Below are 27,347 nucleotides of genomic sequence, written 5' to 3'. Positions count from 1 at the left end.
AATGTTCATGGACGAAAGAAAAACACTGGAGCAGTCGCCTGTTCTCTGTTGACCACAGAGGGGCAGTAACGAAAGTAGGAGAAGAATTGTGAAAGCATCACCGAGTTTTTGAGCATCGAGGAACAGGGTGTTTAGTCTCCAGACGGACTTGCATTTAGAGCAAAACATCTTTCCAACCCTGATTCCTTGGCCACCAAGTTGTCCTGGCGTGGAATACGACGACCACGGTGAGGTACAGCTATCTGTCCTCAGCAGGGAGCAGCCTCAACGACAACATCATTTAATGCGTAAGCACTGTAAGTTGTATGTGGATATATGTACAAAGAGACATAACCAACGAAATGTTTGACAGAACACAAAATATAAACGTTTTCCTTGTAGTTACAAGTGTGTGAAAGGAAAAGCCAACAGCCAATGCACAAAAGATGTGTATGTGAGTATGCAGTGATTCTGTATATCTGCTTCAATATTGCCTATATGTGAAAGGGTAGTCCATGGTGTAAGCTGTTCTGAATCAGCAGCTTAAATGTCCAAACGCCACCTCTATTAACTCTTTAGCGACAGGTAGACGCGAGTGCATATTTCGTCCAACTATTCCTTTCCATGATGTTAGACTTGGCGCACGGCTCAGCTCCAGAAACAGGTGTTCCTCCTGCGGCAGTGCGTGTCTGCGGCCAATCACGCACTGAAGACAGTTGACAGTGATCAAGGACAGCGACAGGTCATACATAAAGCACGCCAGTGGCGATACGCAATCAATACGTCCACTGCACGATTAACAACGGTGAAGTCATTGATGACAATGCCACTAAGCAGAGTTATTAAACACGTTTTCAGAAACTAATTCACCAAAGAAGACGAAGTAAATATTTCTGAATTCCGATAAAGAACGACTGCCTAGATGAGAAACATAGAAGTAGAGACATCCACGGTGTAGCATAGCAGGTTAAATCACTTAATAAAGGCAAGACCTCCGGTCCAGATTGTGTCCCACTGAGGTTCCCTTCCGCTTATGCTGATGCTGTAGCTCCATATTTAGGAATTATATACAACTGACTGCTCACAGAAAGTTCCGTACCTAAATTCTGGAAAATTGATCAAATCACACCAATACCCAAAAATGGAAGTAGGAATAATCCGCTGAATTCCAGACCCACATCAATAACGTCGATTTGCAGTAGGGGAACATACACTGTGTTCGAACATTATGAATTACCTCGAAGAAAACGATTTATTGACACATAGACATCACGGATGCAGAAAACATCGTTGTTGTAAAACACAACTACCTCTTTATACTCATCAAGTGATGAGTGCTATCGACAGGGGATGTCAAACTGATTCCAAATTTTTAGATTTCCAGAAGACTTTCGACACCGTTCCTCACATGCGTCTTCTAACCAAACTGCATGAATATGGAAAATCGCCTCAGTTGTGCGACTGGCTTCGTGATTTCCTCTCAGTAAGATCACAGTCCGTAGTAATAGACGGAAGGTCAACGAGTAAAACAGAAGCAATATTCCGCGTTCCCCAAGGAAGTGTTATAGGCCATCTGTTGTTGCCGAGCGGGGTAGCCGCGCGATCTTGGGCGTCTTGTCACGCTCCATGTGACTCCCCCCGTCGGCGGTTCGAGTCCTCCATCGGGCATGGGTCTGTGTGTCGTCCTTAGCGTAAGTTACTTTATGTTAGATTAAATAGCGTGTAAGCTTAGGGATTGATGACCTCAGCAGTTTGGTCCCATAAGACCTTACCACAAATTTCCAAATTTTTCCCTCCGTTGTTCCTGAACAATATTAACGACATAGGAGACAATCTGAGTAGCCCTCTCAGATTGTTTGCAAATGATGCTATTATTTACCGTCTTGTTAAGTCATGAGATGACCAAAACGAACAGCAAAATGATTTAGATAAGATATCTGTATGGTGCAAAAAGTGGCAATTGAAGCTGAATAAAGAAAAGAGTGATGTTATTCACATGAGTGCTAAAAGAAATCCAAAGAAATTTTGATTATGCGATAAGTCACACTTGATTTTAAGGCTGTACATCCAACTAAATACTTGGGGATTACAATTACAAATAACCTAAATTGGAACGATCACATAGATAATTTTTTGCTTAGAGCAAACCAAAGACTGCAGCCGAGGGGCATGAAAGGAAAACAGTGGTTGAGAATGGAGTGAGACATGGTTGTAGCCCATCCCCAACGTCATTCAGTCTATGTACTGAGCAAGCAGTAAAGAAAACAAAAGAAAAGTTCAGACTAGGAATTTAAATTCGAAGAAGAAATAAAAGTTTTGAGGTTTGCCAATGACATTGGAATTCCCTCAGAGAGAGAATAGGACCTGGAAGAGCAGTCGAATGGAACGGACAGTGTCTTCAAAGGCGGATAAAAGATGAACTTAAACAAAAGCGAAACGATGATAATGGGAAGTAGTCGAATTAAATCAGGTGAGGCTGAGGGGATTAGATTAGCAAACGAGGTACTTAAAGTAGTAGATGACTTTTGCTATTGAGCAAATTAACTGATGATGGTGGAAGTAGAGAGAATGTAGACTGGCAATGACAAGGAAAGCGTTTCAAAAGAAGAGAAATTTGTTAACATCGAGTATAGTTTTAAATGTCAGGAAGTCGTTTCTGAAAGAATTTTTATGGAGTGTAGCTGTGTATGAGTGTGAAACATGGACGATAAATAGTTTATACAAGAAGAGAATAGAATCTTTCGAAATGTGGTGCTACAGAAGGATGCTGAAGAATAAATGGGTATGCCATGTAACTAATCTGGAATACTGAATAGAATTGGGGAGAAGAGAAATTTGTGGCAGAAATTGATTAGAAGAAGGGATCTGTTCGGCTGCCTTTTTTTGAGGCATCAAGGTTATCACCAGTTCAGTATTGGAGAGCAGCGTGGAGGGAGACCAAGATATGAATACATTAAGTAGATAGCCGTAGGTACTTTGAGATGAAGGAGCTTACATAGGATAGAGCAGCATCAAACCAGTCTCTGAACTGAATACCACAACAACAACGACAACAACAACATTTTTTACGATAGAAATCAGGAAGGAAAGTTATTCATACAGGGTGACAATTCGAGATTGAAATTTTCACACTGCAGCACAGTGTGTGCTGATATGAAACTTCCTGGCATATTAAAAGGGTGTGCCGGACCGAGACAAGAACTAAAGACCTTTGCCTTTTGAGGGCAAGTGCTCTACCATCTGAGCTACCGAAGCAGAACTCACGTCCCCTCCTCTGGGCTTCAGTTCTACCAGTACCTCGTTTCCTACCTTCCGTACTTCACATAAGCTCTTCTGCGAATCTTGCAAGGCTAGCACTCCAAAAAAGAAAGGATATTGCGGTGACATAGCTTAGGCACAGCCTGGGGGAATGTTTGCAGACTGAAATTTTCACTCTACAGCGGAGTGTACACTGATATGAAACTTCCTGGCAGGAGTGCTAGTGAAGTTTGGAAGGTAGGAGACGAGGTACTGTCAGAACTGAAGCCCAGAGGACGGGACGTGAGTCATGGTTGGGTAGCCCAGTCGACAGAGCAGGTGCCCGCAAAAGGCAAAGGTCCTGAGTTCGAGTCTCGATCCGGCACACAGTTTTAATCTGCCAGGAAGTTTGAGAGTGACAATTATTGACCTACATGAAATGAAATCGTCATAGCTTCTGAACGGTTTGCTTTATGACGTTCAAATTGCACGTTGGCTGCGGGGGATGATGGGAATTAGTTTGCGTATGCACGTGCGCCTTGTTGTTGTCGGCTATGTGCACGAGAAAACGTCACGGTACAGCGTACCTGAACATGTACCACTTGTGAAGGCCTACTACACGAGCAATAACAGCCCAAATGCGGCTCAAAGGGTGTGACCGAGATCAAGATGAAGAGAACCGGTCCGTGTGTGCTAAAAATCAAGAATATGATTCGCAAGTTTGAGAGAACGGGTAGCTTTCGTGCTCACAGTGTTCGCAATGTCGGTGGACCGAAACGGATGGAAACGCCTGAAAACATCAAGACGACAAGCGCTGTGTTTCAAACCAGCCCCAGGAAATCTATCAGACGAGCTGCACAACAGCTGGGAATAAACTGGGAGGCACTGCGACGTATAGTTGTTGAAGACATGCGTCTTTTCCCATACAAAATTCAAACTCCTCAGCCATTAAGCCAGAGGGCCATGGAACAGCAGTTTTGTTTCGCCTACACTCTTGTCTCCAGAATTGACGAACAGGACTTTGATGTGAATATGGTTTCGTTTCGCCCCTAAGCCCACATTTATTTGGATGGGTTCGTCAATAAGTGAAATTGGCGCATTTGGTGGACTGAGACTGCGCATTCGGTGATCGAGAAGTATCTTCAGCCTCAACGGGTGACTGTGTGATGTGCAGTCTCCAGACACGGAATAATCAGTGCAATATTCTTTTGGTGACTACCGAACGGTACATAAAGGTTTTGGAAGATGATATCATCACGATTATCCAAAGTTACCCTCATTTCGATAAGATGTGATTCATAGTGCTCGACCCCTTCGAAGCAGGGAATCGTTTGATGTACTGGAGGAGCATTCTGGGGACCGCATTCCGGCTCTGGTGTACCCAGGAGGCACAGGCATGGGCCTCGATTGGCCTCCAGGTTCTCTGGATCTGAATACATCGACTTCTTTCGGTGGTGCTGTATTAAGGTCAAGGTGTACAGCAATAGCCCTGAGACTGTTGCTGAGCTGAAAACAGACATTCAGGAGGTCATCGCCAGTATCGATTTTCCGACACTTCAGCGGGTCACGCAGAATTTCGCTATTCATCTGCGCCACCTCATCGCCAATGACGGCAGGCACATCGAAGATGTCATAACCTTAATCCGAATATACACTCCTGGAAATTGAAATAAGAACACCGTGAATTCATTGTCCGAGGAAGGGGAAACTTTATTGACACATTCCTGGGGTCAGATGCATCACATGATCACACTGACAGAACCACAGGCACATAGACACAGGCAACAGAGCATGCACAATGTCGGCACTAGTACAGTGTATATCCACCTTTCGCAGCAATGCAGGCTGCTATTCTCCCATGGAGACGATCGTAGAGATGCTGGATGTAGTCCTGTGGAACGGCTTGCCATGCCATTTCCACCTGGCGCCTCAGTTGGACCAGCGTTCGTGCTGGACGTGCAGACCGCGTGAGACGACGCTTCATCCAGTCCCAAACATGCTCAATGGGGGACAGATCCGGAGATCTTGCTGGCCAGGGTAGTTGACTTACACTTTCTAGAGCATGTTAGGTGGCACGGGATGCATGCGGACGTGCATTGTCCTGTTGGAACAGCAAGTTCCCTTGCCGGTCTAGGAATGGTAGAACGATGGGTTCGATGACGGTTTGGATGTACCGTGCACTGTTCAGTGTCCCCTCGACGATCACCAGTGGTGTACAGCCAGTGTAGGAGATCGCTCCCCACACCATGATGCCGGGTGTTGGCCCTGTGTGCCTCGGTCGTATGCAGTCCTGATGGTGGCGCTCACCTGCACGGCGCCAAACACGCATACGACCATCATTGGCACCAAGGCAGAAGCGACTCTCATCGCTGAAGACGACACGTCTCCATTCGTCCCTCCATTCACGCCTGTCGCGACACCACTGGAGGCGGGCTGCACGGTGTTTGGGCGTGAGCGGAAGACGGCCTAACGGTGTGCGGGACCGTAGCCCAGCTTCATGGAGACGGTTGCGAATGGTCCTCGCCGATACCCCAGGAGCAACAGTGTCCCTAATTTGCTGGGAAGTGGCGGTGCGGTCCCCTACGGCACTGCGTAGGATCCTACGGTCTTGGCGTGCATCCGTGCGTCGCTGCGGTTTGGTCCCAGGTCGACGGGCACGTGCACCTTCCGCCGACCACTGGCGACAACATCGATGTACTGTGGAGACCTCATGCCCCACGTGTTGAGCAATTCGGCGGTACGTCCACCCAGCCTCCCGCATGCCCACTATATGCCCTCGCTCAAAGTCCGTCAACTGCACATACGGTTCACGTCCACGCTGTCGCGGCATGCTACCAGTGTTAAAGACTGCGATGGAGCTCCGTATGCCACCGCAAACTGGCTGACACTGACGGCGGCGGTGCACAAATGCTGCGCAGCTAGCGCCATTCGACGGCCAACACCGCGGTTCCTGGTGTGTCCGCTGTGCCGTGCGTGTGATCATTGCTTGTACAGCCCTCTCGCAGTGTCCGGAGCAAGTATGGTGGGTCTGACACACCGGTGTCAATGTGTTCTTTTTTCCATTTCCAGGAGTGTATGTAGTGACGTTTACATTTTGAATAAATTGTAACACGCCGAACTTTGTAACTAATTAACATTTTTTTTCTTCTTTTTATACAGTCAGCCAGAAAAATGTAAGCACACCATAAGGAACGAAAACTATTACTTATGCGTTTATTTTACAACTAATAATTCATCACATATGTTGTACAACTTTCAGCTTAGCATAGGGTTACTTTAAGTGTTAAAATGTTTACAGTCGGCGGCTATACACACAGCAGAATGACGAGCGGTCGTTAAAATTCTCTAAGCACTATAGTGCTTAACATCTGATGGCATTACTCCCTTAGACTTAGAACTACTTAAACCTAACCAACCTAAAGACATCCCACGCATCCATGCCGGAGGCAGGATTCGAACCTGCGACTGTAGCATGAGCGCGATTCCGGACTGAAGTGCCTAGAACCTCTCGGCCACAGCTTCCCGCTCGTCGCAACTATGTCAGTCACTGTTACAGTGGAGATCGCTGCACATGTCGCTGTAATCTCCTGGCGAAGTTCCTCCAGCGTGCAAAGTTCCTCCAGCCCAACAAGTAAAAGTCCGTAGGTGTTAGATCTGGCGGCCATGGAGGGAACTCAATGGGTCTTCTTCATCCAGTCCAATGCCCCAGCCGCGGGACACGATGGGAATTAGAATGCCCATCGAACACCCCATGTTGTTGTCGGCCGCTTTTATTTGTATGGATTCGTTAGTAAGTGAAATTGGCACGGTTGGGGGCTGAGAGTCAGTATTTGGCGATCGAGATGTCACTTCACCCTCAATGGGAGACTGTGTGGTGTGCAATGTCCACTCATGGATTATCCAAATTCACCATGGAGGTGCACTTTTGGGACAATTCTGGTTCTGATGCAGACAGAGGCCACTAGCATGGGCCTAGATTGTATTCACTTTCAGATAAGACAGCTATGCCATGCATACCTGCTCTATTCTCCTGTATTACTACATGTAACACTTCTCCCCCTTCCTAAGTACCTGTTCGTTGAATAGATTGAAGATAATTGTTTATAGTACACCACCCAGCCGGACTCATTTGTGAACATGCGTAGAACCTGTGTAGAGTGCACTCCAATGGAAGTCTTCTCTTTTATTATACAGCTTCCACACAACATATCACTCTCTATGCATATTCCTACTCTCTCCTGTACCTCAAACTTTATTTGGCCATTTTACATCATGAGACGTTTTATGTATACCTACCAAAGCTATGTATTTACAATTTCAAATTAAGTTTAATGATATTACTGCTTCTTGGTTTCTTCGTTTTTTTCTGAATCCTGACTTTCTGATAATCCTGTGTCAACTGTTCGAAGATAGTGGAAGCTTTTATTTGATAAGGCATTCACAACTAAGCTAAGACTTCGGTAATTTTCGTATTTTAGGACATTGCTCCAGTAAGGCCAAATATCGTATAATGTTTTTCTAGAATCTGAGGGCAAATTCCCCTGTTTCTATATGTTACGCTAGGGAGTATTTAACAGATTTCTAATTCCAATTCTTCCACGTTCGACAAATTCAGCTAGAATGTTGTCTTTCCCAGGGCTTTCTTGTTTCTCGGATTTTCAGAGCTAGCTGATAGAAAATAAGTGCAATAAATAATAGTAATTTAAAATGTCATTTAAAGTATGAACCTGATCGTCTAACGTAGTAACTGGAACTGTGACTATTTTCAGCGCTAATAACAGCTTGTAATGAAGAACTCACACCAACAAAGGTCAGTTATCAGTACCATCTGCAACAATTTGGTAGGGTGTCATCAATTATCAAATGACGGAAAAAATGTGTGTTGAAAATATGGCATATTCTCTATGACTGGCTCTGACATATCCCCCTACAGTAATGGCTTTATCCCAGAGTGCAAACAGACATTAACTAGAGCTCCACCTCCCCCACCCCACCCCCCTACCCTCTCAAACACACACACTAAGTCATCGTCTTTAGCAATTAACTAAACTCCACTAAGAAGAATATTTCCTTTGAAAATTTTTATTTTCAAGGTGATGAAAGGTAAATGATACTTAGCTTTTGTAGACATTTTATTAAACCTCAGACTAATGTATCAATTATACAATTGGTACTTCTTATTTGTAATGATGTAGCCGTTCTCATTGTGTCTAAGACTACTCAAAAATGGAAGTTAGCTAACTGTCTGCAGTGAAGTTATGCAGTTGTTACAAAACTTGTTTCCTCTACACCACTTCTCTCTCTATTGACACATGTGTCATCCTCACCCTGCACCTTTACTTAAAATCAGTCAAGTGAAAATTCGTGCACTCTACTTACTGTTTCTGTATCACTTGATTACTGGACTCCTTACTTCTGCAGTGTCAGAAACCGAACGATTTTAACTTGCCAATGCTTTGAGTCTGACTAGGTGCCACAAATAATAATAAAAATAAAGTACTGTACACATCTTACACTACAATAGTAGCCACTACATAGTAAGTGTTGAGTTGAAGTTTAATATTTTTTCATTTATTATTATGAAGTGAGTGATGACGAAATTTCTGGTCATTTGCTACAAATTTTTATGAGATATTGAAATACATATTATCTATATGTCTCGATTTCTCCATCATGGTACAAAGTGAAAACTATTGTGTGCAGCAGGAGGATTATGTATGGAAGATGAAGTTCATATATTCGTTTGACAAGCTGTAGCCTGCGCCACATTGTGGCATTCATTACTTCTATAATTTAAAAATAAAAATTAATTAATGTTAACTTATGTAATAACTATTACATTGTTGTGAAATAGTAATGATGAACATGATCTTTTAGAAATAATTTAGTAATGTGAGCGAAACACAGTTGGACACAGTTGTTTGTACCCCATATAAAATTTAATTTTATCCACTGGGGGAGGGGGGGGGGCGAGGGGGCCGTTATGCCACTACCCTACAAAATATTGGGTGTTGTCATGTTGGAATATGTGAGAAGCTGCCATCAAGCTACGCCCACCACCTCTATATCATGTTTCTAGAAAGTCATTCCAGACTGTGACAGCAGTTAGTTGATCCCCTGTATCAGTTCCTGGAGAGAAACATGCAGGGCTAGCGGTTAAGGGCAGAGGGATACAGATTTCAGACATAAAATATCATTGTTTTATTAAATAAGTGCAGAAATTGGGACTGTGTGTTGAATAAAATATGCTCTTAGTTTTGTGCTAGAGCAAGTAATTGTACAAAGAGACAAACGATAGGAGGCCTGTATTCCTTCCGTGGCATTTTTAGACGCAAATAGGGTAGTTTTGAGAGGAGATGTAATAGATTTTCAAAAGTATTATTTCCTTCATCTACACACTTTAATCTATGTTGTGTGTGAATTTTATCCTGATGGAAGCTTTGTAAATGCCTTTAAATTGATACAATGATGAACTCTGCACTGGCAGCCACTCCTACCTTTCCTTTGGGAAACTGTGTTCCAGAATCCCTCACAGTGGGACGAGTTCAGGAGGCTGAGGAGGCCACGGCCGTGGATCTGGGTGCCCTGCTGGACGCCGGGGACGGCGCTGTGGTGACTCTGCTGGCCGGGGACAATACGCAGCTGGTGGCTCACAGGGCTGTCTTGGCCGCCAGGAGTCCCGTGTTTGCGGACATGGTCCGTCGCGTCACTGTAGAGGGCAGCAGCAGCCAGCTCGTACTCTCGGACACAGAGGGTCCTGTGCTGCGCCAGGTGCTGGCATACCTCTACACCCAGCAGGTGCCCCAGCTGCCCAGCATGGCCCCACAGCTGCTGGTCGCCGCCGACGTATACGGCCTCTCGGTACTGAAAGCGCACTGTGAGCAACAGGTGGTCGCCCAGCTGTCTGTCGAGACTGCGGCAGCTGCAGGTGTTATCGCGATTAGGCATTCCGCCAACAGGCTGAAGCATGCCGCCGTCGCCTTCATAAAGGCCCACATGCTCCATGTGATGGCGTCGCAGGGCTGGGCTGAGGCTGTAGTTAACGACCCACAAACTGTTGTGGAGTTGACTCATCTGATTGCAGAGACACCGACAGACACCAGGTAAGCGTGAGACAAGTCACAATTCTACGTTACACAGCGATAAGTGTGCGTACTGCCAGGCCTACAATGTCCACCACAAAGTTTAATTAGATGTGCATGTGCAGTAAAATACACTACTACTGATATCCATTTTCTTGTATACACTATGTGATCAAATGTATCCAGACACCTGGCTCAATATGACTTACAAATTCAATGAAGCCCTCCATCAGTAATGCTGGAATTCAGTGTGGTGTTTGTCCACCCTTAGCCATGATCTCAGCTTCCACTCTCGCAGCCTTACGTTCAATCCGATTGGCACATTGTGTACCATGATTAGTCACTCCACACAACGTTTTTCCACTGTTCAATCTTCCAATGCTTACGCTTCTTACACCAGGTGAGGCGTCATTTGACATTTACCATCATGATGTGTGGCTTAAGAACACCCGCTCGACCATGAAATCCTAGTATTGTCACCTCCCATCTAACTGTCATTGCACTTGTAGTGGATACCGACGCAGTTCCGATTTACCGTGTCATGTTCTGGATAGATGTGTACCTTTTACAGATTATGACCCTCTTCAACTGACAGCAGTCTCTGTCATTCAACAGATGAGGTCGGCCTGTACGCTTTTGTGCTGTATGTGTCCCTTCACGTTTCCACTTCGCTATCACATCGGACCTACGCACATTTAGGAATGTGGAAATCTCGCGTACAGACGTATGACAAGTGAGACATCAATCACCTGACCACATTCGAAGTCCGTCAGTTCCATGGAGTGCCCAATTATGCTGTATCACGGTGTGTAATGTCCACTGAGGGCGCCAGTATGGAGTACCTCGCAGTAGGTATCAGCACAATGCACCTAATATGAAAAATGAATGTTTCTGGGGGTGTTCAGATACCTTTGGTCACATAATGTATGTCATACAAATACCGGCGTTGTCTGCATTGGATTGTCACACACTAACAGAATAGCTTGTCTAAATGCTCTCAAGGAACACGCATGCTCGAAGTAAGCCAACATAAAGACATTGTACTTCGCAACTAAGCAGGTTGAATGCCACAAACAAGTGCCGATGTCGAACATTTCAAATATGGTATCTCGTGAACGACTCGTACTTGGATCCTGCAACAAACACCACTGACATTCTGAACTACGCTACTCTTCGTTTGTTAACGTCAATAGGAGTAGGTCTAATTAGAAAAGTGTATCTTGTCACAACAAATACACTTCCTAGGTATTAGCACAATCTATGGATTGGCTAATAATACCAGCTCCAGACTACCAATCCATTGTATGGAAACAGCAGATGAATAGCACTTTCAATACCCGCAATATTTCTGGAGGAAGCATTAGGTGATTTACCCTATATATTGGCAAAATAGTAAAATTTCTTCCATACTGACACTCTAATCTGGATCCTGGAATTTGTTAAGGCCACTGCTCGCATAAAGTGGGAAATCCAGGTTCGGGTCCCAGTCTGGCACAAATCTTCTAATGTCATGAGTAAATTGTAGAGTGAGAATCTCATCGTATTTTAAACTGCAAACACATTTCTTATGCTAAATACAGCTGTGAACTGCAGCAGGGTCTGTTCCTTCAGACATGCATCCTTGTCTGAAGGACATGCCATAGGAGGTTTTTAAACACAGGCACTGTAAGTAGTATTCATATGCCCAGGCACAGGTCGTGGCAACAATAAGTAAGTTTCTTCCTGAGTGAGAGTTACAGTGATTGTCCTACAGCAAGACATGGAAACTCACGGTGATATGTGGAGTTTTAGGTCGGTCACTGAAGCATCCTCGCATAGACGAAGTTGTTCGGCGATCATACTTGCACATTGGGAAATTCAGAATTCCAGTCCAGGTCTGAGATCAAGCTTTTGACATCACCAGTAAACTGTGCAGTTGGAGTCTCATCGTATTCACGATTGTGAATACGTTTCTTGTTCTTCACGCAGCTGTAGCTCAAGCAGTACTTGTATCTTCAAACGTGCATGGATGTCTGAAGGCCATTTCACAGTAGAGCCATAAACACAGACACTGGAAATAGAAATAGCACTTTCTGATGGCTCACAATGCTTTCATTGAATTCTAATAACATTTTCATCAAATCTTTTGTTGGCAGATAAGTTAGCAAGAAGAGAATCATGCAATAGCCAAGATTTCCATAGCTTCGTGGATTATTTAGGTCTTATTTGCAGTCAACATTTCTATTGAATTGCATGTGTACAACAAGCTGTTATTTACGTTAGCTCCTGCAATGTTTGAAGAAAAAGGAAAATTAGCTGTGGCCACTGCAGGTTCCGTTCTAGTGATGGACACAATGATGGACTGCTCAGATCACAGACAGACACCACAGTGACATGTGCTATTGGCAGCTAGGGAAAGCCCGCTCTGTTCTCTGTGCTGTACATGCTACCCTAAACCTCTTCCTTCAAAGTACCCTCTGTTCTCGTTTGTTGTCTCCCCTGCTTCTGGGAATGAGATACCTATAAATGGCGTTATACTGTGTAAAGTGAAGGTGAAGAAGCGGAGCAGGTCTGTCGCTCCTTACCAGGACCAGGGAAACTTCTACACTATGTGGTGAAAAGTATCCGGACTCCCCATAAAACATACGTTTTCCATATTAGGTGCATTGCGCTACCACCTACTGCCAGGTACTCCATATCAGTGACCTCAGTAGTCATTAGACATCGCGAGAGAGCACAATGGGGCGCTTCGCGGAACTCATGGACTTCGAACGTGGTCAGGTGATTGGGTGTCACTTGTGTCATACATGTGTGCGCGGGATTTCCATACTCCTACACACCCCTAGGTCACTGTCTCCGATGTGATAGTGAAGTGGGAACGTGAAGGGACACGTACAGCAGAGAAGTATACAGGCCGACCTCGTCTGTTGACCGACAGACAGTTGAAGAGGTTCTTAATGTGTGATAGGCAGACATCTATCCATATGATCACATAGGAATTCCAAATTGCATCACGATCCACTGCAAGTAGTATGGCAGTTAGGCGGGAGGTGACAGAACTCGGATTTCATGGTCGTGTGGCTGCTAATAGGCCACACATCATACCAGTAAATGCAAACAATGTCTCGCTTCGTTTAAGGAGAGTAAACATTGTACGACTGAACCGTGGAAAAACGTTGTGTGGAGTGACGAATCACGGTACACAATGCTGCCATCCGATGGCAGGGAGTGGGTGTGGCAAATGCTTAGTGAATGTCACCTGCCAGTGTGTGTAGTGCCAACAGTAAACTTCGGAGGTGGTTATGACTAAGAGCAATTCGTGGGTGGTGACTGCATCTTTCAACCCGATCAAACACCTGTTCTTAATGCACGGCCTGCGGCGGAGTGGTTACACATCAGTAACATCCCTGTAATGGACTGGCCTGCACAGAGCGCTGACCTGATGGTTCAAATGGCTCTGAGCACTATGGGACTCAACTGCTGTGGCCATAAGTCCCCTAGAACTTAGAACTACTTAAACCTAACTAACCTAAGGACAGCACACAACACCCAGCCATCACGAGGCAGAGAAAATCCCTGACCCCGCCGGGAATCGAACCCGGGAACCCGGGCGTGGGAAGCGAGAACGCTACCGCACGACCACGAGATGCGGGCGCTGACCTGAATCCTACAGAACTTCTTGTGATGTTTTGGAGCAGCAACATCGTGCCAGGCCTTGCCGATTGACAAAGATACCTCTCCTCAGTGCACCACTCCATGAAGTATGGGCTGGCATTCCCCAAGAAACCTTCCGGTACCTGATTCAACGTATGTCTGCGAGAGTAGGAGCTGTCATCAAGGCTAATGGTCGGCCGACACCATATTGTATTCTAGCATTACCTACAGAGGGCGCCACGAACTTGTAATTCAATTTCAGCCAGGTGTTTGGATACTTTTGATCTCATAGTGTATCTTAGAATGCTGCAGCACAGTTCGAGGTTTGCAGCAACGTATTTTAAATTCCCTATTCGTGACGTTTCCATTCTGTAAATCCTGAAATCTTCGTTGTAGTGGAGTAGTCAGTCACATTAGTCGCTACACCCAAATCAGTACAACAGTTTTGTGTGTTTTGTATCTCCCTTTTACTTTCTAGATATATATGTGGGATTCGCTGACAATTTCTGTAACAAAATTCATCAACTCTAACGAACTATTCGAGGGGAATTAGAAAAAAAGTTTTTGAAGTTTACTAAGCTCTAGGGAAAATGTCATTCTCAATCGGAACATATATGGAAAATTTCTCTTAAAGAAGGTGATATAAAAACATAATTCTTGAACACCACATGACCACCTCACAAGAAAGGCGACAGGGTTTCACAACAGCTCTGCCGCTTCAGGCAGTTCCGCATAATTCTCTGTCTTCCTTCACATTTCCTTCCCACTTCTAGTCCGTTGTTTCTCCTGATATTGCCATACTTCAGTGCACTCCCTTGTGCAACACAAAAAGGAAGGCGCTTTTTTGTGTGAAAACTCCGTACTTGGCTCTTACAGGAGGCTCTGTCAAATATCTGCTGACCATTCTTTGCTTAATTTTCCCTGTGGCTTTTGTAAATATTAGTCTTGCAGTGTTTTCTTCTGGTAGAACTTAGTGTTTTCCTTTTCTGACCTGATCCAGTTATTGGTCCATCCCCAACCACGTCAAAATGAAAGAGATCTTTATATCCTTCTATTCCTTTTTATGAACATATCACATTATAAATACTCACTATAATGTTACTGACTAGTAATTACCATAAATTACTTTCATTTTTAGATATATCTGAATATTTATGCACCACTTACTGAGCTGCTTCAAAAACTGGAATTCATATCCTTCACATAATAATCCTTACACTCAATGATTCATTTCTCATTTACTTTTATTTTTACAGAAATGTATTCCATAATTATAAACGAAAATCAATGTTTGAATGAAAATGCTTATCGCCACAGCCATGTTTTCAAGATGCCTATTATTTACACATTAACCTTAAATATGTAATTCTATCTGAATTATTTAGAAGTAAAGTTGGGAAATCCACTTCTTAACTTAAATAGCGTGCATGTCACAAGACCTAACCAGTATCTTCTTCATTGCCTCAAGCTATGTACACTATTGCATTGTACCTATTCATCTGCTTACCATGACAACCAGTTCACACACAAGTATCCATCCACATTACGTGCATATACATGAAGCCTCTCTTCTTATGTCAATCGTAAATTCATCGCCCAGTTTCTTCGTGAGAAATCACAAACGTTAACCAAAACACACACACACAGAAAAACACACATACACACACAACTACAAGAGCCAAAAGTAGAAACTGCCACATCTTCAGTAACATAGTTCTCATTTGATACACGTATCTCCAAACAGTTACTGCCATTGAACACTGCTGCTACATGTAGCATTGTTTGCAGAGCTCTAGCAAACATTATTATGCACTAATATAACACACACACACACACACACACACACACACACACACACACACACACACACACACACACACACACACACTAATCACAGTCTGATGAATATCATTACACTGAACACAGTAAAGAAACAAAAATCTTGATTTCAGTGAGTGACAACCTGTGATCAGCCCTTAGGCGTAAATATATATTATATAATTAATGTGTCTGCTTATTTTACTGATCATACTCATAGACTCGTTCAGCCTCCCAGTCAGGTACCATTCAACGTTCACCTGTTCCGTGTGAGTACTCATTGGCCAGTGTGAATCAAATAAATCTTTTGGCCGAACTTTCAATTCTGGGATAAAGGTTTTAATGGAAGTTAAATTTTTACTGCAGTAGCTTCGTAATATGACAAATACTGTGCTCCATTTTTCTCTGAATTTCCTTCCCTGGTCATTTCAGAAGTATCTGTCATCATATTTACTGTATGTTCCCCCTACCGCCCAGTCTGTAGCATATGACCTACGAACACCATCTGATGGACATAGTAGCCAATTAAGTACATTAAAAGTTTTGCCAATCTAACTTCTGAGTGACTGTAACTTGGTATATTAAACTGCTAGTATGAGGAACTCCAGAGAAGCAGCGCGTGAACTGATTGTCTCACTAGTAAGTCATTTATCTTAGTGGGTTAGTGGACTCACTGTTGCCTTTGACTGTATTGGTCCCATTATCTGTGGATGGATAACTGCCCTGTGGTCCCTGTGTGAATACATGTATCGAAACAGTCTACCTCTGCACTGTGGGGCAGCCACTGGACACAGCAGGACCAACCCCCAATATACAGCCACACAGTGAGCACAGTGAGTATGGCTGGACCCTTGTCACAGCTGTGCAGACCACAGGTCCCAACTCAGCCCCCGTCTGTGGCATGTCGTGAGTTCTGTCACTACATAAGCATGTCTTTAAACACATTAGAGGATGGTGGCGTTAGCGAAGTGTTATGGTGAAAAAATCGAATTTTAGTTTCTAAAAAGGAGACATGGTGATGGTTAACAGTAAACTTATTGTGTTAATCGATGTCGACATCTTTCTTTGGATTCAGAGAGAAAATGGCGTTCAATTTCTAGATTTAATATCAGGACTTTGACTTTCCACTTATTAATCTGGACTGACGGAGTAGATTATTTTTATGCTAAATGTTCATTCAGTGTAGTAGTATGGGGATTGTTTCCTAAGCTAAAATTCTTTTCCAGAGTTTCTGTATATATTAATGCAGTGGATGGAGCATCTAGTTTCAGTGTTGGTTATTTCATCATCATCATCATCATTTATGACTGATTATGCCTTTCAGCATTCAGTCAGGAGCATAGCCCCCTTATAAAATTCCTCCGCGATCCCCTATTCAGTGCTAACATTTGTGCCTCTTCTGATGTTAAACCTATTACTTCAAAATCGTTCTTAACCCAATCCAAGTACCTTCTCCTTGGTCTGCCCCGACTCCTCCTACCCTCTACTGCTGAACCCATGAGTAACCTTGCTTCTCCCATGCGTGTAACATGGCCCCACCATCTAAGCCTGTTCGCCCTGACTGCTACATCTATAGAGTTCATTCCCAGTTTTTCTTTGATTTCCTCATTGTGGACACGCTCCTGCCATTGTCCCCATCTACTAGTACCTGCAATCATCCTAGCTACTTTCATATCTGTAAGCTCAACCTTGTTGATAAGGTAACCTGAATCCACCCAGCTTTCGCTCCCATACAACAAAGTTGGTCGAAAGATTGAACGGTGCACAGATAACTTAGTCTTGGTACTGACTTCCTTATTGCAGAAAATGTTGGTTATTTATCTCCCAAATTAATCTTGAAGGGAATGGATGTGGAAGTAGGTTGCTGGTGCATTGCTATATGAGTATCATACATGAACATAAGCTTATGGACGTTATCAGCTGCAAAAGAGAAAGGTAGAGTCTGGTGAAAGTGAAGCATGTAAGACTGGAAAGATAACTTCCACGTAAGAGTATGAACATCGCTTGATGTAGAGTTTATGTTTAAATATACATTGCATCAACAAGAACTGAAGTATTCGGAAGGGCTGACGAAACGAAATGATACTTCACAAATGTTGATACACTATGTGACATTATATCAGTCATTGAAAAATCGAGTCAAATTTACACAGATCTTAGTGGTATGAACCCATTTATAGTTTGGCATTGCATCCACACGTACCTGGACACATGTGTTGGTTCTGTTGGGAAGTAAATCTTATTTTATCCTCTCCTGAGGGAAAGTGGGCCATAATCGTTGCAACTCGTCCTTGATATCGCCGTTACTAGCACTGCGATAGATTGACACCCGACATGTTAGATCTGGATGTCTTTCGGGACATGGGGGTATTTCAACATCAGGCAGACAATTTATGGAGATACATCCCATGTGTGGGTGAGCATTTTCCTGTTGATTGTTGATGTCACAATACTGTTGCATGAGAGGTAGCAAACAGGGACATGGGATGGCAGTGGCATACCATTGTGCCGGCAGCGTCCTCAGTCACTATGAGTCTTGAGCTGAGGTCATACCCAGCGGATCCACATACCATGACCCCAGAAGTAACACTGCTGCATGTCTCCAGAAAACAGAAAGAATGCGACCAAGGTCGCCGCCATAGTGCCTGACGATGCTCATCTGGGCCAGTACAAAATGTGATTCATTGCTGTAATGCGAGTAGTCTATGCATTATATTGACAGAATCACTCCAATTGAAGTCTTTTTTGTGTTGGTAGTAATGACAGCTACACGTGACTGAATAATTCCATAGTCCATCTGCTAGTGGCCTCTGACACCAATGCAGGGACGATGAAAACATGTTCATGGTCTCAGGGACTGTGAACAAAACAATACAGCACTACGATTGGCTGCTCCAATAACAAAAGTGTTAAGCGAGTTGATCACAAGTGTATCTAAGAAGATTAGAAAAATGAGTGAAATACAAGTGATACACTTTGATTGGTTGCAATGCTGTCTCGAGGCAGTAAAATATTGCCGGACATGATAGCGTGGCCAATCTGGCTCCAAACCTAGAGAGACCTTAGATACTTCTGTTAGTACAGGGTGGAGCAAATGAAAGTGGCCTGGGAGGTTGGATACGATTGCACGTGAATATATGCATGTAGCCACACCCTGTGACATGCACGCCATGTGATCCACCACGTGATCCACATCAGTTCAGATTGCAGTGCGGGCTGTGCCAGTGTGAGTGGAGCAGAGCAAAGGGGGCGATGGTACTCTCAGTGGAGCAGCAGGCGTTCGTTGTGAAAAGTTATGTGAGAACGAAGTCATGGAAACGGTATGGTCAGTTGTTTTCTGCGAAATTTAGTGGTGTTAAAGTGTGAGCAACGAGTCCTATGCAACGCTTAATCCGAAAGTGCTGTCAAACAGGATCTGTTTTGAACCAGTAAAAAAAAAAAAAGCCTTAACTGTCCTGCACACCACAAAACATGGCTGCAGTGCGCCAGAAAATGTTTCAGAGACCTACCAAATCAATCCAACACCTGTCACAAGAGGCCAGGATGTCACACTGATTATGCAGACCTGCATATTCAGGGTGGTCCATTGATTGACTGGGCCAAATATCTCACGAAATAAGCGTCAAATGAAAAAACTTGTCTAGCTTGAATGGGGAAACTAGATGGCGCTATGGTTGGTCCGCTAGATGGCTCTGCCATAGGTCAAACGGATATGAACTGCTTGTTTTTTAAATAGGGACCCCCATTTTTATTACATATTCGTGTAGTACGTAAAGCAATATGAACGTTATAGTTAGGCCACTTTTTTCACTTTGTGATAGATAGCGCTGTAATGGTCACAGACATATGGCTCACAATTTTAGATGAACAGTTTGCAACAGGTAGTTTTTTTAAATTAAAATACAGAACATAAGTACGTTTAAACATTTTATTGCGGTTGCTCCAATGCGATACATGTACTTTTGTGAAGTTATCATTTCTGAAAACGCATGCTGGTACAGCATGATTACCTGTAAATACTACATTAATGCAATAAATGCTCAAAATGATGTCCGTCAACCTCAATGCATTTGACAATACGTGCAACGACATTCCTCTCAACAGCGAGTAGTTCTCCTTCCGTAATGTTTGCACATGCATTGACAATGCGCTGACACATGTTGTCAGGCGTTATCGGTGGATCACGATCAAAAATATCCATCAGCTTTCCCCACAGAAAGAAATCCGGGGACGTCACATCAGGTGAACGTGCGGGCCATGGTATAGTGCTTCGACGATCAATCCACCTGTCATGAAATATGCTATTCAATACCGCTTCAACCGTACGCGAGCTATGTGCCAGACATCCATAATGTTGGAAGTACATCGCCATTCTGTAATGCAGTGAAACAACTTGTAGTATCATCCCGTAATTTCTCTTGTGCCCAGGGCAGAACTGTAGAAGACGTTCAAAGTCGTCACCATGCAATTCCTGGTGGACAGAAATATGGAATGGGTGCAATCGATGTTGATGTAGCATTCTCAACACCGAAATTTTAGAGATTCCCGTTTCTCGCGCAATTTGTCTGCTACTGACGTGCGCATTAGCCGCGACAGCAGCTAAAACACCTACTTGGCATCATCATTTGTTGCAGGTCGTGGTTGACGTTTCACATGTGGCTGAACACTTTCCTTAAATAAAGTAGGCTAACTATCCGGCGAACGGTCCGGACACTTGGATAATTTCGTCCAGGATACCGAGCAGCATTCATAGCACACGCCCATTTGGCATTTTGATCACAATAGCCATATATCAACAAGATATCGACCATTTCCGCAATTCGTAAACGGTCCATTTTAAGATGGGTAATGCATGACGAAGAAAATACCGTCCACACTGGCGGAATGTTACGTGATACCACGTACTTGTACGTTTGTGACTATTACAGCGCCATCTATCACAAAACGAAAAAAGTGGTCCACCTAAAACATTGATATTTCTTTTCGTATACACTAATATGTCATAAAAAATATGGGTTCCTATTTAAAAATACGCAGTTGATATCCGTTTGATCTATGGCAGCGCCATCTAACGGGCCAACCATAGCGCCATCTGGTTTCCCCAGTTCAAGCTAGACGAGTATCTCTTTTTGTAGTGTTTCCGTTTGATGCTTATTTCGTGAGATATTTGGCCTGATCACTATCAATGGACCACCCTGTATGTCCCTATCGCATGTCTGTTGGTCGTGCATTAAAACCAGCAGATGTTCCTAACCACCTCCACATTTGTGGATGTCCATTCACTGAGATAACAATGAATGGCTTGGAATGGATCTTTTCTTTATGTCTGATGGAGACTAATTTCCGCTGAGTTGTTACGTCAACTAACAGAATCGCAGGTCACGGGTAGCAGAGAGTCAGCAGTACTTCCACGAAACACCTTTGCACGATCATAAGGTTGGATTCTGGTGTGCAATGCCTGCACACAGCATTACTGGTTTCACCCTCTTCAATCAGCTGCTGACTTTGGCCCATCACATTGCCAACATTTGGGAGCTATTTGTGGCAGCATTAATGGAGGAGGGAAAGGCGTTCAGTTACTTCCAAGAAGATGGAGCAACTGGCCATACAGCAAGCCGAACCTTTGATCACAGATACACAATTTCATGATTCACAGTTGTTAGCAGAGGTCAGCCTGGTTGGGGCCCTACATGGCCATCTTTGTCACCTGATCTGTCAGTGTGTTATTACACTGCACGAGAGCGCTCAAGAGCAGAGACAATCACAACAACCCTCACAGTCATCAAGAACTGCAGCAGAACACTCCAGATGAGACTGCAGCAATTCAAGCATCCAACCTTCGATCCGCCTTCAGCAACCTACCGACCAGAGCCCAAAAGCATCAAGAGATGAATGGTGGTCATTTTCAACAGCTGATATAATCATCTTAGTGCTGCATTTACTTTCCTCTGTTGTATTGCTTCGTATTATAGAACTCTAATCTCTGGCTGCTTTTATTTGACCCCACCTTCTAATAAATTGCGTGTGTATGTGCATCCACCTTAGACTACTGTACATGGAAAGAGCTAAGCTATACAAGTCAGTAAGCTAGTAACCTTTCTCTCTGAGTCAGAAAATATAATGTTATCTTTTGTAGCTGCAGTATAAGTATTTGTATTAGTGTTAATATTAGTAACAAATATCAGTAGTAACATAGTAGTAACAGAAGTAGTTGTAGCTTCTAGAGAAAATTCATGGTGATGTAGTATTAATAGAGACTTTCAATAGTTGTAAGAGTTATATTATTTATTACTGCAATTACAGTATCAGTTCTCATTGTAGTGTTAATAGCAATATGTAAAATGAAATAGTAAAATTAGGCAAGATGATTTTAAATAACGAATGCCACTATGTAGGGCACCATATCGATATCCATATAAATGTTGAAGCATACTACTAGACAGAAATAAGGTGAAAATCTTATATTTTAGTCATACCATATTATAATGTTCAAAATAAGAAAGAAATAAGGAAAAAACAAGCTTGACATATTTGAGGTACCTAGTAGTTCCCCTAGAGCATGGCAGAGGTACTGAGGTGGTACTGTGTACCAAAACCAGTAACCAGTAGACTAAATGAAAACTGCTACTAAGGACTAAAACACTCATCAGCCAGAACATTATAATCACCTATGTAAGACCTGATATGTCCACCTTTGCAATGGATAGCAGCAGTGACACATCATGGTCTGGAAGGGAATTGGCACCACACTGCCCACACAAGGCACCTAATTCCCAATAATTCCTCACCAGAGGAATGAGCTCTTACACCCCATCGAGGCACATCCCAGATGTGTTCGATCGTATTCCCATCTGGTGAGTTGTGGGACCAGCACATTAATTGAAACTCGCCAGTCTGTTCCTCGAAATACTTCATCACTTCCATTCCTAGCGATATGGTGCATTACCTTGTTGAAAAACGCCACTGCCATCGTGAAACATGATCCTCATGAAGAGGAGTATGTGGTCTGAAACAAGTGTATATTATTTGTTGGCCATCATGGTGCCTTGAACAATCTCTACTGGACCTATGAATGTCAAGGTGAATTTCCCTAGAGCACAAAGGAACCAGCGCCAATTTCTCTCTGTCCCACAGCATAGGTTCCCAGGAGCTGCTAATGTGCCCATTTCAGTCATAGTTGCTGATGTCATGGTGTTAACATTGGCAAATGTATGGGTTGTCAGCTGCAGAGGCACACTGTTAGGAATCTTGAGGGTACTGTGTGTTCAGACACACTTTTAGCCTGCACTGTCTGTCCCGTTCTACCAGTCTGCCCGGCCCACAACATTCGAGAATGTAATGAGGAATGGCCACCCAACCCCATGACGTCTGGACATAGTTCCACCTTGGTTTCGCCGCATGTCGTAGGCACTCACCACAGCGCTCCTCGAACACTCAACAAATCGTGCATTCTGAAATGCTTGTGATGAGCGTTCAGTTCATCATAAAATTCCCTCCTTCAAACTGAGACATATAGCATACCTTCGCCATCTACAGATGGACAGCACATTTGCTGATCCTACATCGACTGTGCATGCGTCTGACTAGCAGTCATTCCTCATAAAGTGACGCTGCTATTGTCAGTACACGTTTAATCGATGATTGGCAGGTGATCATAATGTTCTGGCTAATGAGTCTGTTATTTATAAATTGCAATGATCGCTGTTCCACCCAAGAGGGTATAGCGAAAATGACATAAATAAATAAATAAACCAATAAATGAATCCCTGAACCATGGTGCAGGATAACACATTGCTGATAAAAGACCGTTATTTGGTCTCAGATGGTAGGTACAGTTGTAAAGGGGTCACTGTGAGCCCGGTATGCAATATGGCATTCTTCCCTTGTCCTGACCAGACGTGTTAGACTGTAACCTTAACAACGATAATGCCTGCCCTCGTGGTCATGTGCAACTCAACACTGCTACATTGTAACATCTAAATGCCCCTAAATCTTATTGTTGCACTATTTGAACAGCCACGCAACTGGAGATCAAAAGTGGAGCAGCTTCCAAATTATGTCAGTTGCAGATAACGCATGCGTAGAAAGTGTCTCTGTATCCTTCACAAGTATCACACAACATCTGACACTGTTAATGGGCGTTAAATAAACGTGCTGTGGTGTCCGGTCTACCTGTCATGGAGATCTGAAACCCTGATCAGTTACACTGCAGCTGATGGTGTGTTTGTGTAAGAAGCCAGAATGACATCTCACCACTTTTTCGGTATGCTTCAATTTTATTTGTCACGCATAGCATTATTAATTCTGCACCAGTGACTTGTAACACTACACTTGTTTCAATCGGTATCTTCACTCTTCTTTGGATTCACAGACTGAATAGCGTTCGTATTTGAATTTGAATGTAACACCTTTTATTTCACAGATAAGAGAGACATAAGAAACTACCGACCTGTTTCACTGCTTCTATCGTTTACCTAAATTTTTGAGAAGGTGATGTATTGTAGAAGATTATCTCACCTTGGCAACAATAATATTGTCATCAAATCACAGTTTGCCTTTCAGATGGGGCGCTCTACTGAGAATGCCATTTAAATGTTCACACACCAGATAGTACAAGTATTAAATAACAAAACAGCACAGGTGGGTATTTTCTGCGACCTATCCAAGGAATTTGATGGTGTAAATCATAATATACTGCAAGATAAATTTTGTAGGGTTGATGGTGTAGTCAACCAATGGATCTTATCATATCTAACCAAAAGGTTGCAAAAAGCTGTATTTAGTAGTAACTCAACCAACAGAATTCAGGTACATAATTCTGTCTGGGTGGAAATCCCATATGGGGTTCCCCAAGGGTCTATCTTAGGTCCACTACTGTTTCTCATATATGTTAATGATCTACCGTCTAATGTACAGCAAGCAGAATTAGTTCCTTTTGCAGATGACAAGAGTATTGTTATCACTCTCAGTATTAATACAGAACTGGAAGAAATGGTAAACAAAGTTCTCAAAAGTATCATTGTTTGCTTTTCTGTAAATTGTCTCACCCTGAATTTCACAAAGACACATTATATACAGTTCTGCAGCTCTGGGGGTACTGCATCAGTGATAAGTGTAACACATGGTGGTGAAGTAATACATAGGGTGGAAATTTTTAAAATTCTTAGGTGTCCGTCTTGATGGGAATTTTAATTGGAAACATAAATTCGGGAACTCCTAAAAAAACTTAGTTTAGCTACATTTGCACTTAGAATCATAGCAAATTTAGAAAAGAGATAAATCAGTAAGTTGACATATTTTGCTTCTTTTCATTCAGCAAGGCCATATGGAATAATGTTCTGGGGTAATTCATCTTTAAGAAAGAAGGTCCTGATTGCCCAGAAACGAGTTGTAACAATAATATGTCGCGCTCACACGCGATCGTCTTGTAGCCATCTGATTAAGGAGTTGGGCCTACTGACTACTGCTTCATAGTACATTTATTCCCTCATGAAGCTTGTTGTAAACCATCTACTACAGTTCAAAAGGAACCATGAGGTACATGATTACAATAATAGAAGAAAAAATTACATTCATTATTGAACATTAATGTTTTCTTTAGGTTGCCATTAAAGTTTGAACAAAAAATTTTGACCACTTACCCTGTGATATAGAATGTCTAACAGAGAGTATGGTAAAATTTGGAAATAAATTGAAAAAGTTTCTGCTTGAGAACTCCTTCTACTCTGTAGAAGACTTTCTATGTTTGTAATGCTTAAAAGGTAATGGGTGGGAATCGATAACTCAATCTGTATTTCTTGTTACCATTTTGGTGATGTTTAGAGTACAAATAGACATATAAATTAACTGGCAATTTGAATCTAAAATGACTCATTCCACGACATGACAATCTATCGTGCAATTTGATGCATAGAACATGAAAGTAAGTAACAAGCGTTTCTTTCCATTGATCGTGAGTGGGCAAAATTCACTTAAACATCTGAAAATTCGGTAACTTTCTTCTATCGTACCTCATTCGTTTCATATTATGCAACATTTATGAACGACATTGTACCTTGTAGACATACTGTATTTGGCTATTTTGTCACCTCCTTGTGAGGCATTAAAATACCAAAATACAGAAAAAAAACTCGCAGTGTAGCTATTACTCGGTAATGGCGTACGAGCATTCTGTCTAAGACTCGAGGAAGTCTAACGACTTGATGGAACAGTAAGTGATAAGAATTAATCCCTACATGTTAAATGTCTACTTCTAGTACTCATAGATCAACTTTTTCATTATACCATAAATACCTTACGCCTCAGTTGTCTTTGATGGCGAGTAGCGAGCGGCGAGACGGAAATGACGTCCCTTGTGACGGTAGTCTGCTTGGCAAAGGAGCAGTTCTGCGCTTTCGTGTTTCTCTCGCTGTACACAGACATATAGGTCGATTCCAGTTTTCGGCGCAGCATTCGCCTCACCCAGTGGTGACCCCCGATGCAGCCACCGGGCTGTCTGCCGTTCACCCAGGGGGCGACGCGACGCCTGGGGCGGCTGGCGACTTAGGCTGTCGTCATCCTGGCCCCAGGGCAGAACTGGCGCCATTCACCGTGTCATCTCACGTCACGCGAGCGTTGCGGTCCTTGTGTTGTTTTGGGCCATCAATAATGTTCGGAAGCGACATCCCACAGACTAACAACCTTGCACAACATCATATCACTGGCATAATTCACCTCCTTCTTGATTTATATCCCATTTCTTCGTGTTCTGGGATTATTTTCGCATCATTCTGACAGACAACAGCGACGAAAGAACCCAAAGAGATTTTTAGATACCTGTCTCCAATTTCTTCCCCCTGTGGTCCGATTCCTGTCTCCTAAGTGGGTAGGAAGTCAATAATTTAAAAAAAAATCGACTTTTCGAAAATATGTCTGTTTTGTAGAGTACATCTTTCTGAATAGTTTGATGTATAAAACAAATATATTTCAGTGATTATAAGGCACGCTATTTGGTCCTACGTGTACCAAGATGAAGCACTACACTCCTTACCACAGACGTCTGCTGTCATACATACGTGTATTTCACTGTGTAGAACTCGAATGTTTATATTTGCGCCAGAGATGGCCATACGTGTAACAAAGGACTATTGACATAGAAGAAATGTCTTGATGGCGGCACCCAAACACCAATGAAAGCTTTAATGAATGTGCATGGATAAGAATGCCAAAAACCAATTTTTGTGTGGAAGAGATGCACTTGCTGTTGGTGTTTATGATGCAGGTACATGTTTTAATGATGGTGTGCAAAGCCGGATATGTATTTTAGAGAAAATGGGAATCAAGGCCAGAGCGAACTGCATCAAAGCTTTATATGCGATAAATAGAGAGCATGTAGTGAAAGCACGTAAATCATTTTTGGAAGTGGAGGAATGTGGAAAAGACGAAAACTGATTTACAAAATTGAAAAAAACCTCTTTATGGTGCTGGACAGTTCTAAAAGATGCCAAATGCAGCCAGAAACTTTAATGGCCATTTTCTGCAAAACACAAATTTCTGTACTCAGGTACATGTAACATCCAAAATAAATATCCCATTCCTTTTCCAACGTGGTGTCCTTAT

At 43.0% G+C, this 27,347-nt stretch overlaps 1 protein-coding gene across 1 annotated transcript in view; it reads left to right on the top strand.

Annotated features, from left to right (window-relative positions):
• The window catches only part of LOC124554085 (poly [ADP-ribose] polymerase tankyrase-1-like), a 114,765-nt gene that overhangs the window by 68,086 nt on the left and 19,332 nt on the right, over positions 1–27,347 (top strand). The window contains exon 3 of the mRNA XM_047128135.1: positions 9,740–10,319. Within this exon, the coding sequence (XP_046984091.1) occupies positions 9,740–10,319 (580 nt within the window). The remainder of the gene's footprint in view (positions 1–9,739; positions 10,320–27,347) is intronic.

This window comes from Schistocerca americana, chromosome 11, assembly GCF_021461395.2.
Source record: "Schistocerca americana isolate TAMUIC-IGC-003095 chromosome 11, iqSchAmer2.1, whole genome shotgun sequence".
In the NCBI taxonomy this organism is placed as follows: domain Eukaryota; kingdom Metazoa; phylum Arthropoda; class Insecta; order Orthoptera; family Acrididae; genus Schistocerca; species Schistocerca americana.
This window is presented reverse-complemented; position numbering and strand designations above follow the sequence as displayed.